We start from the raw sequence: 19,058 nt of genomic DNA on the forward strand, positions 1-19,058 counted from the left end.
ATATATATATATATATATATATATATATATATATATATATATATATTTTTTTTTTTTTTAAATGCCTGTTGCAATTTCAAACCAGTAACTACCCTCTAGTTTTTGGATCACTTTTACTTTGGTTAATTTTGATTTAGAAGACGGGGTACTAGTAGTTATCTCTGTATCCTTAGGACTATTCTTGCCTTCGCAAAGAAGCAAGGTGAAGTATATTTGCTTCTTCATAAGAAGGTGGTTTCAAAGGTTCTTTGGTGGCGCTCAAAATTATTTGGAGTGTCAAAGGTTTTTCATAGTAGGAGAACATTCCGGCGCTCCACAGATGTGTTATAAGCAGGAAGAATGTTATCATGATTGTGACCACGCCACAGCCTCCTAATTTGGGACTTAACTACTTTTAGGGTAGGCATTTTATTTAGGTGTCCCTAATAGGTTAAGTGTCTTTTAATGTCTTCTCTGACTTTTGGCTATTTTTAGAGACTGTAAGTCTGCACCCAGCCTCCAGTCAACTTTTTGCACACCTACCAAAATAGATCCTAGACTGAAATGACCTTTTTACAAAGTGTCAAATTAACCTAAATTTAGTTTTCAATTTTATTTATTTATTTTTTAAGCTGTTGGCATTGTCAATAATTTAAGAGAGCGCCAATGCTCCTTCCTCACACGTCTCACATGCACCCAAGCCCCAGTGCCCCCAGAACCCCCAATTTGCCCTACTGCTGAGAGCCTGGAAGAGCCATTTTTAGTCTGAGCTTTGTGGGTTATGTTTACCACACTATTCAAACATGCTTTACAAAAAATATAAATATAAATTGTATAATGTTGTATAACTTTTCCTTTCCCTCTTGTTTGAGACATGTAAAAAACCATTGTCTCCCATTTATATAATGCTTTTTTGTAAACTTTTTTTTTCTCCTGTGCAACAATTTTCAACAATGATGTCTTTCTTACGTCTATCTCATATATTATTTAACTAATTTTTCTCTTTTTAGTATGCAGGATGTGTAAACCCATGTGTGTGATAATTTTGTTGTGTCAATGCCACCTTGTTGAGAGATGTCTTAACCCATGTGTCAATCTTGCTGCCCATTCTTGTCATGATCCTGCCGCTTCAGCATGAGCTGCGCAGGTGCCCGCGCGACTGCGCTGATTGGGAGGCGCACACCTGCTCCTCATGCGGGCTGATCATCACCTGTATAGATAGGACCCGGTGACGACCGGTCCTCCGCCAGTTCGTTGAGCTTTATGTCCCGTTCCAGCACTCTCGTATCCCTGACTGAACCTGTGTGTACCGACCTCCGTCCGTTCTCTGACCAACCTTGTAAGCCTGACTCCTTGACACTTCTGCCTGGGTTGATTGTTTCCCCGTGTACCGACTCCTGCCTGTCCGCTCATCTGTTGTCTTCGCCCGACGTCACAACTACCGCTGCTGCACCGGACTGCCTGCTGGATCCCCGACCTCTGCGTACAATAAACGTGTCTCTTCTTGAACTACCTTGTGTCTTCCGAGTTCCTGCATTTGGGTCCTACCTCTCGTTCCGATGGGACGTGACAGAACGAACTGGCCATCACAGGACCCAGCAGGAAAGACCCGGCGTTGCCGGGACCGACGCAAGGTAGACCGTCTGCTGGAGGACCAAGCCTGTCCAATCCGGGTAGGCTCCCTGACGTCCTCCACTTCCGTGTCTTACGCTCCGCCAGCGAAGTACGAATACGTCCTGAACACGACCCGTCCGGCTCCTCATATTCTTCTGGACTCTGACTTTTCGGAATATGAGGAGGACCGTGATTTGTATGCCGGCTGCCTGAGTATGACTCCGACGACTTTGATTTTGAGTTTCTTTGCCCGGCTTTTGATCCCAGTCAGTTTGCCCCGCCTTACCGCGTTTCCAGCACCCGAGCGACTTCGCCCGGTAGATCCAAGTGCACCTATCGGTACGAGGGAACCCGCTTGGCCATCTACCCGGGACGTGGCGGCCAGAGGAGACGCCCCGGCCGGGCGCTCCCTGGTGTCTCTCGCTGTGGGGCAACGAAGACACCGTCCTCCCACAACTGGATGGCAACTGTGAGACCGGCAGACCCGCAGCTGGTGGCGAAGCCTAAAGCCCAGAGGGAGGAGGAGCCGCCAAACCACGAGGCGTTCTGTCGCGAAATGCGGGCGCAGTTAGAGAGGCAGAGCGCTGAATTGGCGGCTCTCACGGCCCAGGTCCGGCAAGGATTGGCGAACCAGCCGACCTACGCTGACGTCGCAACGGCGACAGACTCGCTGCTGACTCAGGTTCACGTGGCAGTTGGAACTGACCCGCTCCCGAGACACGCCCACGTGTCAGTTTTGACTGACTCTCCGCCTACTCAGGTTCACGTTGCCCTGGAAACGGATTCGCCACCGCGCCACGCCCACGTTGCTGTTTCTACGGATGCACTGCAAGCTCACGTGGCAGTGGGGACCGACCCGATGCCGCCTCACGTTGCTGTCCAGAAGGTGGCGACGTCTCCACAGCCGCTTCTCGTCCGTGCTCTGGAGTGGCAGTGGCGACCGGCCCGCGGACGCTCCACACTCCTGCTCTGTCGGCGACGGGCACGCCCTCACGTTCCTGTCCAGGAGGGGGCGGCGATGGCGCCGCCTTCTCACGTTCCTGTCCAGGAGGGGGCGGTACTGGCGCCGCCTTCTCAAGTTGCTGTCCAGGAGGGGGCGGCGATGGCGCCGCCTTCTCACGTTCCTGTCCAGGACGGGGCGGCGATGGCGCCGCCTTCTCACGTTCCTGTCCAGGACGGGGCGGCGATGGCGCCGCCTTCTCACGTTCCTGTCCAGGAGGGGGCGGCGATGGCGCCGCCTTCTCACGTTCCTGTCCAGGAGGGGGCGGCGATGGCGCCGCCTTCTCACATTCCTGTCCAGGAGGGGGCGGCGATGGCGCCGCCTTCTCACGTTGCTGACCAGGAGGGGGCGGCGATGGCGCCGCCTTCTCAAGTTGCTGACCAGGAGGGGCGGTGATGGCGCCGCCTTCTCAAGTTGCTGACCAGGAGGGGGCGGCGATGGCGCCGTCTTCTCAAGTTGCTGACCAGGAGGGGGCGGTACTGGCGTCGCCGCCGCCTTCTCACGTTGCTGTCCAGGAGGGGGCGGTACTGGCGTCGCCGCCGCCTTCTCATGTCCCTGTCCAGCAGGAGCTGGGGAGTTCTGTGGAGCCACTCAGGAGCTGGAGAGACTTCGGGGTGGTGGTCATGGCTCTGGTCCTGCTCTCCATCATCTTCTTCACTCCTGAGTTCGCCCAGCCGCTTCAGGACCTGGCCTCGTTGGCGACCAATCCCTGGTCGTCTTGCAACGACGGCGTGGGAGGTTCTCGTCTGGAGCAGGGGCCTGCCTCGTTCTGGTTCCTGCCTCGCCGTTTGGTTCCCCACAGAGGTCGTCCGCCCGAGTCGCCCCGTGGGGACCCTGGTGCTTGGCGTCCGGGTCGTCCTCCTGACCTGTCCGCCCAGACGCCTCGTGTTTGGTGGCCTGGATGGCCACCAGTCTGGGGTTCAGGGGGGGGCGTGCCCTCCTCCGGACCCCCTTCCGCCCACCCCTGCCTGTGTTATTGTCTGTTTTTTCGTTTAGGCACGTCTGGGAGCCGTGCCTTTGAAGGGGGGGTACTGTCATGATCCTGCCGCTTCAGCATGAGCTGCGCAGGTGCCCGCGCGGCTGCGCTGATTGGGAGGCGCACACCTGCTCCTCATGCGGGCTGATCATCCCCTGTATAGATAGGACCCGGTGACGACTGGTCCTCCGCCAGTTCGTTGAGCTTTATGTCCCGTTCCAGCACTCTCGTATCCCTGACTGAACCTGTGTGTACCGACCTCCGTCCGTTCTCTGACCAACCTTGTAAGCCTGACTCCTTGACACTTCTGCCTGGGTTGATTGTTTCCCCGTGTACCGACTCCTGCCTGTCCGCTCATCTGTTGTCTTCGCCCGACGTCACAACTACCGCTGCTGCACCGGACTGCCTGCTGGATCCCCGACCTCTGCTCTACAATAAACTCTTCTTGAACTACCTTGCGTCTTCCGAGTTCCTGCATTTGGGTCCTACCTCTCGTTCCGATGGGACGTGACAATTCTCTGACGTGAAATCAGAATGTAAATGTCTTGTCATAATTTTTTTTTTTTCTTCAATGCAGCTTCCTTTAGTATTCTATCCGAGAAGGTATTTCCCAATAAAATCATATCTTTGCTCGATGTATGTGCTAGGCATTTGCATTCAGTCAAAGTTTTTTAGGCAGTTGTATTGAAATCAACTAAGAATTTTGCATGTGTTACTTTGGCTGCGGATGAAATCAACCCCTGTTTTTTTTTCAGTACAGCGCAAAAACCTGCACTATTGCAAATGCATATTGGCTGTCTATCTTCTTCTCTAACACCCACTGTCCTCATATCGTCCCTCACAACATCCATCAACCTTTTCTTTGGTCTTCCTCTCGCTCATTCCCCTGTGAAGTAAGAATAATTTTATTGTGTTGTTTTTCCATAATTAAAAGATGTTTCGCAATAGCTTCGTATATGTTTCGCAATAGCTTTGTATAACCTAAAAGACGATCACAATAGCTTTGAATAACCAGCAATGTCATAAAAAGATGTTTTTGTGTTATATGATGTCGTGCAACGCCATTTGTTGGTAACAAAGAATAGTGTGGCGTCAGGCGGGATGAATTGGCCACTCACCCCTCCTTCCGCATATGCTTAGAGTATAAAAGGAGAACTTTAGATACTCTAGGTAGAGTCTGCTGCGGGTTGCGTACGGATGCCCAGCCGGTATTGAAGCTGCTCTCTACCTAGAGTGTTGGCTCTCCCTCCTATTGGCGCACGGTAAGAGCTGGATATACTTCTAAGAGCTGATTGGATATTACTTAGCTTCATACCACGTGATTTGTGCTTGTGCTTGTGTTACCATTTCTGTGTGGGACCAATAAAGTGCCAATTGTTGGTAGCCAGAAGTGTGTCTTGTCTTCATTTCTGAGTGCCTATCTCCGACGAACCTATTAAAATTTGATACCGAACTCCTGAGCGAGGTATCAGAAATGTTTTAAAACATTTTTGGCGTTGTCGGCAGGATCGCGGAGAATACATTCAGAAATGGCTTGTTGCTTTAAGAGCAAAACTGTGAAGGAGGCGGAAGTGGCCTCAAGTTTTAAGTGTAAAACGGTGAAGGGAGCGGAGGTGGCTCCCAATGAGGATGGCGTCTCCGACTGGAGGAGCCTTGGATTTGAAGAAATAGGGAAACTCCTCAGACGGTACGGGGGACGCCCTAAGCCGTGGATAGGAGAAATTCCCTTGGCAACTCCACCGCTGCTACAGCGCATGTTAAGCAGGGTGGATGTGAGGGACAAAGCCCCGCTGGGTGGCGTCCGAGAGATGTTGTGGATTTTTGCCGAAGCCTGGAAGGAAAGAACAAAGGCTTTGGATAAAGTATGCGCTTCTGAAATGCAAAAAGATAAAAAGATAGCGCAACTTGAAGAGAATATTAAAGCGCTCGAATCTGACCAAGCTAAAGCGCAGAAAATCTTGGAGAAATCAGTGGCTTTTATTTCTTCAATGGCGCGCGAGAAAAGTAATAAAAGACCGCGTCGCATCGACCCAAAACAGGTCCGCTCTTTCGCTGTGGCACTCCAGGAAGACTGGGAGCCAGAGGGATGGAATGGCGACATATGGGGAGATGGCGACATGCAATATGGCGGGGAAATGAAACCTCAACCGCTGTATCCACAACTTGGACATCTCCAAGATAAACCGATCTCGACGGGAGGAACAGCATGTTGTCTTGCCCGTCTTTGAAGAACAGCGAGATGAGAATAATGTGCCTATAGTTGATAGGGAAGGAAACCCTATAATGAGGCGAATAGAACAGCCTCAGACGCCGCCCAGAATGACGATAACAAAAGAGGACTTCTCTCAGGAAGAGATAGCCCATTTAACATCAAAGTATCGACAAAAGCAGGGAGAACCAGCTGATTCTTGGCTCAGGCGGATGTATGAGGAAGGAGCTGACGCCATAGAGCTTGACTTAGAGGACTTTTCGCGATTTGGAGGCTTGAGTTCAGATTCTCGAATGAATGCAGAGTTTCGTGCAAACGGGAGAGCAATGGCGGTAGGTGATTCTTTTTCGCTATTTGCCTTGTATGCTATGACAGCGCAATCTGTGTATCCAACGTGGCATGATTGGCCCGAGATCAAAGGGCCTTGGGTAACCATCCGCGACGCAATTCACAGAATGGGGAGATTGTGTACACGCGAGTCGATATCGCGAGCGGGTCATGCTTTTATTGATGAAACAGCAGTGCCAAAGGTGGTGCGTGATGCAATGATTCGAGACGCACCCCCCCACTACAGGTCTGCGATACTTACTATTTTGTTAGGAGCCGTCGATAACAGCTTCAGTGACGTAAAAACGCGCTTGTTGGAGTTGGCGACTTTGGGAGATTGGGGAGACACAGTACATCAGCCTTGCCCTGAGAATTACAGGTCCGAAACAGATGGCAAACGACCGCGCGCGAAACCGCCCGAAGCCGGGAGTAGTAGGCGGGAAATGTGGAAAGCACTCATTGTAGCGGGAGTACCGGCAGAAGAAATTGACGGGCTACCCACAAGTGCCTTGGCTGCAAGATGCAAACAAAGGGGATTGAAGGTAAATTGCTTGAGCAGGGGATCAAAGGGAAAATCAGAAATTGCTCAGCTGGCCACCATCATAAAGGGAATGATGACGCCGGCAGCTCAACCAACAGCCCCTCCCTTGGATGCATTTGAGGATGAAGAAGAGGAAGAGGAAGATACAGACTCAAGCGACGACATGCTAGTAGACACAAGAGGCCCCAGCTATGTGGCTGCTGTGAGAAAGGGCCGAGCGAAACCCAAGAGTAAGGGGAAAAATAAGGACAAGAGGTCACGTACCTTTGACCTCCTCAGCTAGGATGGAGGACAAACTCAGTCAACCAGCCAGAACAAAATTATCAATCGATGGTCAGTTGGGGACATCAGACCCCATGTTCAATTGGACACGGAAACCCTGATAAAATGAAGGGTGAAAATGTTCCACTGCGAGGATTGGGGGGACAAATTGTAAATGGAAAAGCAGTAATTCTTCCATTAAAAATTGGGAAAATGCCAATATGGAAATTTGAAGTGGTCGTCACCCCCATCCCAGAGTGGATAATTGGAATGGACATCCTGGCTGGAATGACTTTGTATTTGAGAATAGGTAAATTTCAATTTGGAACAGGAATTGATGTGCGGACAATATTGGTGGGAAAGGTAAAAATGACACCGTTTCCCATATCTTTGGGGAAAATGCAATCAGGACCTCCTCGAGCTGCGGAAATTATAGCTCAGGGGTCTGATGCCACAGTCAGTGTTTTATATCAAGGAGAGGAAAAATGGGTGAACGTACCCGTCAATAAATGTTACATGCGAGAATACTAATCATGTTTTCTTTTGTCAATAGTGGTAACCATATCTGTTGCAGCTTGGTGGGTGCTTGTTGAAGTGGGAGCTGCTGATTGGACGACCCTTGACGGGAGGACGCAGAGATTGAGGACATCCGGCGCCGAGGAATTGGAAATGACTGGGTCATCTGCCTCCTTGCCGTTGGTGCCATGGTCCAACTCTCCTGGGGAATGACCGAAGGTCATGCGTGCGAGACAAGCCAGTTCATCGGGATATCATCGAGGAACGACTTGGACGGCAATTGCAGAGGAGGATTTCACCATCGGGGAGGTTGGGGATGACGGTGATTTGACGTGGGGGTATGTGGTCACGGTCATTCAAACACACTTGACTCCAATTCGTGACACCTGTACACACCTAGCTCAAGCAGTGGTTGAAGATATACTGGACAATTCACTTTCCCCCGATTCCGATATGTAACAGAATAAAAAGGGCATGGTATGATACTTTGTTGGGGGGAACGGGAACCGTATTGGGATTGGCAAATACTGCTGATAATGAGGTAACTCGGACCATGCTGTCCAATACTGGAGAACACTCTGCCAGGGCCTTGCATCAAATAGGGGTTTGGCTTCCTAAAGCTCTGGTGGGACAAAAAGAAAATGCAAAACTTTAGAAAACAGTGTTTAATTGGGATATCAAATTATGGGACGAAGCAGAGAACGTGCTTCAGAACTTGACAGAACAGAGTAGCTGTAGTATTCAAACTCTACACACTGCGGCTCAAAAGGAGTCGTTTCTAAGGATAGTTACGTCGGGAAATTATCAAGAGTGGCGGAAGGTTTGGAACATTTCTGACTCTTTGTGGTTGACATTACATCCCGAACACACCAAATGTAACAAAAATAAATGTACGGGGTATTGGACCCAGTACAACGTGACGACAACAAAGGTGGTTTGTAAATATCAGGTTTTGCCTGTTATAACGACAAGTGGATATTGGTTTTTACACATGGACGGAGAGTGGTTTGAACCAAAAACCAACAAAACCTTTAAATCAGATTTATGTGATTTAACAGACCAAGGGTTGGCTTGCAGATAACAACATGCGTACTTGAATCCGTGCCTAACCGACTCAGAGGTTGTACTTTGTGATTGGACTAGGGAGCCAGCCAGAGAGATGATGTGGCAAGTTGGACCGCATACTCTCTGTGTGGCTACAACACAAAATAACTCACAAGTACCTTCGGTTCTTTTTGTAGGATGCCTTCAAGATGTACACATATGGCGCTGGGGAAACATGACGTATCGTTTGACTAACTATTCGGAGTCCCGCAGGTTGACTGCGGTCCAGTGGGAGGTACTACGCTCCCCCTGGTCAGTGTCTCTGGAATGATTCAAATGCGCATTGGAAAGTTCTACAGACATCCAAAAACTCATCAAGTCACATGCGTCTAACATTTCCAGTCTCATGGTGTCAACTATGGTAGTAAAAGGGGAAGTAGTGCATGCCGCTAAATTAGTCTCATCATTGGTGGGACATCTTCACAGGAATGTCCTCCACTGCGCGTACTACTTTCTTGCCACCCTTGATCGTGTTAATGATTGTTATTTGTGTGCTTACGCTATGCAATATGGGAACTTGCTATTATGTGCGACGCATCCGGCTTGAGGTAGAGAAGGAAATATATAATCGCCTATAATCAATTGCTTACATTTTGAATGATGGAAAAACATCAAGAGTGGAATGAAGTAAGAATAATTTTATTGTGTTGTTTTTCCATAATTAAAAGATGTTTCGCAATAGCTTCGTATATGTTTCGCAATAGCTTTGTATAACCTAAAAGACGATCGCAATAGCTTTGAATAACCAGCAATGTCATAAAAAGATGTTTTTGTGTTATATGATGTCGTGCAACGCCATTTGTTGGTAACAAAGAATAGTGTGGCGTCAGGCGGGATGAATTGGCCACTCACCCCTCCTTCCGCATATGCTTAGAGTATAAAAGGAGAACTTTAGATACTCTAGGTAGAGTTGCGTACGGATGCCCAGCCGGTATTGAAGCTGCTCTCTACCTGGAGTGTTGGCTCTCCCTCCTATTGGCGCACGGTAAGAGCTGGATATTCTTCTAAGAGCTGATTGGATATTACTTAGCTTCATACCACGTGATTTGTGCTCGTGCTTGTGTTACCATTTCTGTGTGGGACCAATAAAGTGCCAATTGTTGGTAGCCAGAATGTGTCTTGTCTTCATTTCTGAGTGCCTATCTCCGACGAACCTATTAAAATTTGATACCGAACTCCTGAGCGAGGTATCAGAAATGTTTTAAAACACCCTGGCAGCTCCATCCTCTGCACCCTTCTACTAACACACTCACTCTCTCGTCTCTGAACATGTCCAAACCATCTAGGTCTGGCCTCGCTAACCTTGTCTTCAAAACATCAAACTTTGGCTGTCCCTCTAATGAGCTAATTTCTAATGCTATCCAACCTGTTCACACCATACCAGAACCTCAGCATCTTCATTTTTCCTGTCGATACCATGCATTTTCTTAGCTGAGCCATTTCCAAATAACATTTCTCTTCTTTCTAAAGGCTCATCTCTCAGGCCACTTCAAATTTTGGCTCATATTTCAGCTAACTTTTGACAATCATGTTTGCTCCATCCTCATGACGTGGTCGTGTTATTTTAATGAAGAATCAGAAGATGGAACAAAACTATTTGAACTTGTTTCTACAGCAATCGATGTCACAATAACTGCTCTTACACACTGGGGTAATGCACATGCTATGATGAGTCTCAATGTTGTTGCACTAAAACTGAGGTCATAATATGACCTTTACAATCTAGTATCTGCATAAAGGATTTTACTATATTCTGACACAAATTCCCCCTTTATCTCACAGAAAGCTTTTTGGGATTCTTCTGTCCATTTTAACAATGATGTCATTTTGAGGACTTCCTCATACATTAATTTGGAAAAAGTTATTGTTCCATAATTTGTTTGTGGTTTTGGTGCATTAAGTACAACTATTTTTTCTATCATCTAAAATTGTTCTTCCCGCGCTAAGGTTGTGTCCTAAGTTCTTAACTTGTTCTTACTAACCTTGTGTCCCTCCTTGCTAAATGTTTTAACAATGCTAATATATCACTTTTGCAAGTTATGTGGACATACTGGGTGTCTTAACTTGTGAATAAATGGTTGGCCTTTCACAGTACTCTTAAGATAACCTGGTAAATATGTATTGTTGCCTCCACATGCAAATGCAACTCAATCTACTCCTGTAAAAACATTTGCATCTGGTCTTAATGAATTCAGCAATGTGTATGTTTGTCTGGGACACAAGGTGCTTGCTGTGTTAACAGTGGCATTTACTGCATATAGGTCTTGAACCGTTCTCCAACCTCCTGATGGGGGTGGCCCTTTTTTATTTTTTTACTGGAAAAATAGGCATGTTGCATGGAGAGTCTGGAAATTCAACTATAACCCCTGCATTAAATAATGACTCAATAATTGGCTTTATGATGTCTAATGCATCTGGTTATAATGGATATTCTTTCATAAATAGCATGTATTCTGTTTTTGGTCTAATTTGTACAGGTTGCACTCCCCTAATGAGTCCCACATCTGATGGTCCTATTGACCATATGCATTCTGGGACTTCTTTTAGTTTCCTCTTCCTCTGTTAAGAGGGAGGAGTTGATACCGCGTCACTTTTGATGAAGGTTACAGCCTGCACTAACCTGTCTTTTTCAAATTTTCCTTGTCTAGTTTCCAACTAGTTACCGTTTGGCCTCTTTTGACGAAACCTCACAACCACTCTGAGTGTGTGTCATATGGTTTAAACAGTGATACATGTGGCAATATTAAGCGTCTGTCTTTCAAGGCCTATGGGAGTTTGACCCTTGTAGCTGCCGTTCCCAGATTATCTGTGTGCAGATAATCAACTGTTATTATTTTATTTTTTTCGGGAGTGCATTTGTTGAGTTTATTTTCGTAATGAAAATTTGGTTCTGGAATTTTTTTGTACCGCATTGTTACATTAAGAAAGTCTTCATTCATTTTATCCTCTTGTTCTTTTAGGAAATGTTTTGCTTGCTGAAGCAGTGTCTTTCTCATAAAAGTTGTAGCTTGTTTGTTTCTTTTTATCTTTCAGAATTTAATCCACATGGAGGGCATGATTAACATATTCCTCCAATGTGCCAGTAATCAGTCCAATGTAATGTTTGTTCACCCAACTATGATTCCTTCTTTTGAACCTGCATGGAGACCATGTCAACTGCTGTTGAAATGGAATATTCTCCATCTTCCTGCAGGAAATAAAAACATCTTGAATACAGTTGTCATTCTCACTCTGTATTCCTCAAAAGGCTCATCAACTTTTACTTTTCTCCTCCTATTTTAGTGTAATTTGCTCTATGTTAAACCCTGGGTTGCTCTCTGAATTTTCAAATTTTCCATATCTTCTACATATTAATTCATGTCGACTTTGTGTGAAGTGTTATCTTCCACAGCATTTTTAACATCACCCACGGACCAAGTCCTATACATTAAAATAGTCAGGTTGCCGCCATTTTGTGTGTCGGGGTTGATTACTTGGATCATTGGGTTCAAGTCACCTTGACTTGGTGGAAAGTTGGTCATTTGTGCAGCAGTCTGTGCTGGAGATAATAGTCCTCCCAGTCTTTTCAACCATTTCAACTCAGTTGCGTCTGATCAAGTCATTCTGTGTGGTGGTGTAAGTCAGGGTAGAGGGGTGTGGTCGGTTTTCTCTATTCATTATCTTGTTCTTTCTTTTTTCTGACTCATTCCTCTCTTGTAACCACCATTAGGTATTGTCCTACTCATCTTAGGCCATTTTAGTAAGGTCACCTTTATTTCTACAATCTATGTCATCTTTCAACTGAATTATTTTTTGCGAATTAAGCTGGCCAGCGTAGTTGTATTTTTTTTTAATCCATTTATGTAAATATTTTAGCTTTGTGCTTCGACAAATTTCCAATCCTTGCAAGTCGAGTTCTCCCTTTCCTTTTGTTTACTAATATTTTTCCCCATTTTGCGAATTTGGAGCCAACAAACTACACTTAGTGTGTACTACGGTTGGTATTTTTGTATTAGACAGGGTGACTGTTAAATACTCTTGCGTGGTACTCCTCAGGCTTCTACCCAGAAGGGTGGAGGAATCTTGCCTTGGCTTCCAAAAAAGTCGTCACTTCCTATCCTGTCTCTCAAACACTCGTTTACACAATAGCACACGTTTTATACTGCAGTTTTATTCAATCTTATTTGATACAGAATGTATTTTATTTAACTCGGAATTTAAGTACGTACACGAGTCCGTCCTCGTTACTTTTCACGGAATTTAACTGTAAGCTAAACAGACGAGTCCGCCCTCGTTACAGTCCACGGAATTTAAGTGCACACAAATCCGCCCTCGTTTATTACCACTTTTAAAGTACAGACGAGTTCACCCTCGTTACCTTTCACGGAATTTAACTGTGACCGATACAGACAAGTCCACCCTCGTTACATGGAATTTAACTGTAACCAAAACAGACGAGTCCGTCCTCGTTACATGGAATTTAACTGTACCTCTTACACGTTACCTCCATGTAGACTGCGACGCACCTTCGCGCAGATTTCCCGTCGACAATCACTCCTTTTATACCTCGTAAGAAAATTGTTCTTACCAAGATGTCTTTTTGTCAGTTGGATTTCCGTCCAACCTCAGATCCCAGTTAGAGAGTTCGAGGACCAGTCCCTTAACGGGTCTGTGTTGCCGTGGCCATGGTCTTCCTGGAAATCGACTCTGAAGCCGGGATCCTCAGGTATCTTGGAATCTGACTCAAAGGACCGAGAAAATGCTAGGTTTGTCACCTAACTTGCTGGAATGATTGCACAAATAACAGACAAGAAGTCGTCTTTCTTCTGATCAGGAGGATGTGAGAGAGAGGCCAGTTACAGTCTCCAAACACATTCTGAACCAGCCTCTCACATAGTTTTTTTTTTCTTTTTTTTTTTTAAGAAAACACACAAGGTCAAAAGGAGAGGTGAGCAGATGAAATGAACAAAGGCACAGAGTTTAGTGATGATGTGGCACATTCTTTAGTTTTGATGGAGTTGTCCTTAGGCCACTTCTAGGAAGATACTATTGCATCTGTGTGTAGGAGCTCGTCCTGTGGACAAGACTCTTCGAAGCAAGGATGACACAAGCATAGGATGACACTAACATACTAAATGTACCTACAATAATTCAAATACATAATAAATAAATTCACAACAAATCTAAGAACTAGAAATTCTGTGCTATTTTTCCTGTTGACGTTCCTTAGTTTCTCTTTTTATACCTCGTAAGAACATTTTTCTTACCCAGACATCTTCTTGTCCCTCGAATTTCCGTCAACCTTCAGATCTCAGTCTGAGAGCTCAAGGACCAGTCCCTTAACGGTTCTGTGTTGCTGTGGCCACGGTCTTTCCTGGAGGTCGACTCTGAAGCTGGGATCTTCGGGTATGTTGGAATCCGGCTCGAAGGACCAAGCAAATGTCACGTTCGACACCCATCTGCTGGACTGAATATACAATTAATTAGGGACAATGAAGACGTCTTTAAGGCTCATGAGGAAAAACGGTTTGGCTGACCAGCTGCACAACCAAACCTCGTTCTTAGTCATCCAAACTGTTGTTTCTCTTTTTATTGCTTTCTCAGGTTACATGGTTACACAGTACAGATAGCTACACCCACCCCAACATAAACACTAAGGTACATATTTCTTCAAGATTGGACACTGTCGTGATAAACCCACGAGAGAAAAGAGGGCATTGTTTAAAGACATGTTTATGGCGTTTGGGAGGATCCGCATGTGGTGGAAAGGGAACATTGACTCCCCGTGTTGAGGAGTATCTGCTTAAGGTCAGCAGGGAAACGTGCTGCGGTCACAATGGAGACATCGCTTCCCAGTGTACGGGAGTATCTGCTTGAGGTCGGCAGGGGCACATCGCCTCCCAGGTGTCACTGTTTCACACTAAGTCTCTCATGCAGCTCACAGGAACAACAATTCAGAGCAAGACTAAGAAGCAAATGCATGATAAAAGAATAAATAGTAAAAGTAAAATAAATTCTTGTGCTTAAACAATGTGATGCAATCAAGTGGCACATTGAGTGCTCTGGAAACTTTTGGTATGATGTGCTTAAACAATGTGATGCAATTAAGAGGCACAGTGGTTGCCATTGAAACATAGGACAGTGATGCAGCAGACAAAATAGAGACTGACAATCTCGAGAGGATGGTGAAGACATCGCAAGGACTTAATTTTTTTTTGGTCATGTTTGCTATGTTGCGTTACAGACCGCTCTTAGGATATAAAAAGGAGGAGTCGTGGAGATGTGAACAGAACTGACTGAAGATAGTGAGAGAGATACATGGTGAGAGAGACACATCACACGTTCTGCTTGCGAGCAAACGTTCCTCTTGTCTTCCTTCCTTGAGAAATTGTACTTTAAATGTCCTACATTCTGTGAACCTGGCACACTGCTGACGTAATCTCTGATATTGTTCTTCAACTGTCATCGGTAGCGTAAACCTGACATGCTCCGCCTGTTAACTGTTTGGCGGAAGGGATCTGTCTCCACTAGCTCCATTACCAGGCCAGACTATAGTGTCAGACCTCATATGAAGAGAGGACAGAGAGATAAGAGTGTGAATGAGCATTTACTTGATCAGATGTGAACCAAGTTAGTCTGAGGACATGATTTTGTATTTGCATAATTCCAATTTGGACCAGGCTGCCAGAGTTGGAGGTCAAGCTGCTGGTGGCTGTAAGAAGTGAGCATGGGGTTTCAGGAACCCAGACCAGATGGCAGATTGAAGACAAAGAAAAAAAAATGAGGCACAGATAAAAATTCCAAGGACTGTAGGAGGCAAAATAGGTTGTTAGGCTACAAGCTTGACATGGAGCATTGTAGTCTGTTAACAAGTTGTAGTCTCTGTGTTTTAAGAGCCGTCAGTTGTAATCAAGATGTCAAGGTGCAGCTGCTCAACTCCAATATGTCAACCCCTGCAAAGCACTCACAACAACCCCCCCCCCACACACACACACTCACGCACTTGCCGCGCACACACGCACACACGCACACACGCACACACACACACACACACACACACACACACACACACACACACACACACACCACACACACACACGCTCGCATACGACTCTGGGCGCTGAAACAGCAGCCCTGGCAATATCAGTCTCCTGTCCTGGAAAAAAACAAAATATTTACTTGAACCGTTCATCTTAACTACAGACAGTTAAAATAACTTCGTCCATCACTACTCGTATGTAAGTTATTATGCAAAGATCTGACCTGTACTCACCCACTTCTGTTCTCATCCGCTTGCAGTGCTCCTTACGTACCTCCCGTTTCGCTGCCCATTTCAACCACGCCATCTTCCACCTCCTCACATTCCCTCTTCCTGCACATTTCTTGTTCCTGCAGACCACATTTCATCCCTTGAATACACAAACTCTGAATCAATTGTAAACCATTCTTATCAGCACCTGCTGCCTCAAGTCTCCTTTTGGATCCAATCACATTAGATACAATTACAGATCGTGACACATGGACTTATCCATCCATTTTCTTTGCCGCCTATCTTCACAAGGGTTGCGGGGAATGCTGGAGCCTATCCCAGCTGTTAACGGGCAGGAGGCAGGGTAGACCCTGAACTGGTTTTCAGCTAATCGCAGGGCACATAGAGACAAACAGCCACACTCCCAATCACACCTAAGGGCAATTTAGAGTGTCCAATTAATGTTGCATGTTTTTGGGATGTGGGAGGAAACTGGAGTGCCTGGAGAAAAGCCAAGCAGGCTCTGTATGACCCTTATGTTGGAATATTTGTGTATGTAACAGAGGCGTTTAAAATACTCCCTCTGCTCATTTGTTATATTTTAATTCTTCAGAAAATGGTTTTAGCTTCCCATGCGCCCTCATTCAGGTCTGGCTCTTGAGGTTCCCTCCAATGACCCGCCTCCAAGTGAGGGAGAACAAATTGTATGTCCAGTACATCCACTGATCTAAAAAAAAGACTGTATGGCTTATTGGGCACCAAAACTGAAGTCGCCGAAAGCAGATATCTGCCATCTTGATACTCCCAAAACAAACAAGCCGACCTATGCAGCGACAGCGATTAACTGAGTTGATCTCCAGTTTCGTTGCTGTGAGAAAACATAAGTTAGAAAGATTTACTTTGACACTGTTAAAGTTTACTTGTAAAGGGTTTTTTTATTTTCTGATGAGCATAATTCACTTGAACAAAGTTTTCCTTACGGTTGTTGTTGTTCACTGTTCACTCTCTGCTTCACCTTTATAGGCTGACAGTTTTTTGCGAAAAAGCGATGTAAATATTTTCCCAAACTTCATCAGTGGATAAGCAAGAAAACACATTTACTGTGAAATTTTTGATGATTTTCATAATACAGAACTCTGCAAATTGAATTTGGTTTTCAAATGCAAGGAAACAAGTTTAAATTTTCTGTCTGAAATAGGACATTGCAGAGACAACAAATGAACAATATGTTTAGGATGTATTATCCCATTGCGACTCCTTGTTTCTAAAAATATATCTAACTGATTGACTTGAAATTTAATGTTTTTATGACAAAAAAAAGCTTAGTTTTTTGCTATGTTATGATGATAGTACTTGTTGGAGGACACTTTTTTTCCTCCGCGTGTTTGTGTCATGGTGCTGCTGGTCCTAGCCCTGGCGGGGCAGGTCCCCTCCACACCTACGCCTCATCAGGGATAATTGACGCCAGTATATATTGGACCTAGCGGACGGCCTGGCTTTGCCAGATCGTTGCCATCCATGCCTCGTTCCTGCACTTCTTCGTTCCTGATCCTGAACCCCTGTGAACCGACCTCCGCCTGTCTTCCGACCAACCCCGTAAGCTTGACGCTATTGATACTGCTGCTCTCTTTGACTGACTCTCCGGCTTATGAACTTGGAACGAATAAAGATCTTCCTTTAACTGTCTCCCTGTCTACCGAGTCGTGCATTTGGGTCCACCCTAGCGTTCTGGTTATGAATGTTGGTTATTCAAATAAAGGCTGGAGACGATGAACAGTTTCTTCGAAATTTTTTACTTACAGAATATTCCGGGCACTTATGAGTGACAGACAATGCCTATAGGGAGCAGATCACAAGTGCGAAGGTACAAAGAAAGCACACATCCTTTATCTTATCAGAAGGGCGGAGCATGGGTGGTATCAAATCTGTGGTATGACATCGGAGGTTTCCACTTCGACAAAGGGTTTCTGTCTCAACCGGTTCTAGCAATGTATGATTATAAAGTGTCCAGTATGCAGTTCGGCAAGGTTAGCCTACGTGCAGAGATTCAGATATCACATTTGGCTACAGAGCAGAGCTCCACTGAGGACATGAGAAAATTATGCAGTCATGACTAAATATGGGCATAAGAATAACTTCATGCTTGAAAGTGTATTTTGGGAAAAGTTAACATGTCACGGAAATCGGGCCATAGGTAATGTGCAAGATGGTTTGGTAGTCACGGTGTTATATGTCTTTCCTTTGCACCTAGCCTTTTTTGGCTTACTGTGGTGGTCTACATAATTCACCAACAGGACCTTGAGGTAGGTTACGAGGTTCCGCACGGACGTTATTGTTGGTTACACTTCTGGTGTTAGTGAGTTAGAGCGTTCCCGCCGGAATGGGTTCACTCTGTTGATGTCTCTATTAAAAACGAGCTTTGCTCCTGTGTTCAACACTCCACCTCCGACTCCTTTTCTTCGGCGCTACACTGGTGACCCCGACGTCAGTCCCGGCATTTCCGAGACTGAACGGAACATGGCAACCGCCATCCTCAAATTGCGTGAGTTTTGGGAGACGTCTGCGACAGCTTAGTTCGCCCAGATGGAGGCTCAATTCGCCTTCTATGGGATCTCGGATGACACCACGCTATATTACCATGTTGTCTCAGCCCTCGGGAGCTCAACGGCGGCCAGAGCAGTGAGTTTCATCACATCTCCCCCGGCCCGAGATAAATATGCTGGGCTCAAGGCTCACCTCCTCAAGGTTTTCGAGCTTTTACGGCCAGAGCGTGCCCGACGTCTTTTGACTATTAATGGACTGGGGGATAGGAAACTTTCTGAACTCATGGAAATGGAAAGGATGCTAAACCTGCTGGGCGCGGAGGAGCCCAACTTCATTTTCATGGAACGGTTTCTCAGACAAATGCCGCCGCATGTTCAGACAGCGCTCGCTAACACTACTATCACTGAGCCCCATGCCCTGGCTGAGGAGGCCGACTGTTTATTCCTGGCCACCCAGTGTTTCTCCCCTGGGGTGCTGGCCCTGGCACGCAGTTACTCCCCCCCGGGTGCGGGGGTGCCATCCAGTAGGGGCCCCATTGCCACCGACGCCCCCGCTGGCTCAGGCTTGTGCTACTTCCACGCCTGTTTTGGCGTGAAACCGAAGAGGTGCCAGGAACCTTGCAACTACGACGCAGCGGGAAACGCCAAAGCCCGCGCTCTGTAGCGGGTGTGATTGTGGGCGAGAAGAACTGGCTGCTCTTCGTCAAGGACACCGTTTCCGGGCACAAATTCCTTGGCGACACCGGCGCCGAGAGGAGCG

General features: G+C 46.3%; 1 protein-coding gene across 2 annotated transcripts; it reads left to right on the forward strand.

Moving 5' to 3' along the window:
* Positions 1–68: 68 nt before the first annotated feature.
* Positions 69–14,930, forward strand: LOC133496802 (putative RNA exonuclease pqe-1). Of its 2 annotated transcripts, none has more exons than XM_061812813.1 (2): positions 69–4,831; positions 7,461–14,930. In XM_061812813.1, the coding sequence occupies exon 1, from the start codon at positions 2,054–2,056 to the stop codon at positions 2,987–2,989; it is 936 nt and encodes a 311-aa protein (XP_061668797.1). In that variant the 5' UTR covers positions 69–2,053; the 3' UTR covers positions 2,990–4,831; positions 7,461–14,930. The 2 variants fall into 2 exon arrangements, with proteins under 2 accessions (XP_061668797.1, XP_061668796.1); XM_061812812.1 differs by having other exon boundaries at positions 7,482–14,930.
* Positions 14,931–19,058: the final 4,128 nt, after the last annotated feature.

The sequence above is a fragment of the Syngnathoides biaculeatus genome, chromosome 23 (assembly GCF_019802595.1).
Source record: "Syngnathoides biaculeatus isolate LvHL_M chromosome 23, ASM1980259v1, whole genome shotgun sequence".
NCBI lineage: Eukaryota > Metazoa > Chordata > Actinopteri > Syngnathiformes > Syngnathidae > Syngnathoides > Syngnathoides biaculeatus.

Bases quoted from the DNA above. Each gene is read 5' to 3' on its own strand.
- LOC133496802 (XM_061812813.1), top strand. From the start codon at position 2,054: ATGGCAACTGTGAGACCGGCAGACCCGCAGCTGGTGGCGAAGCCTAAA.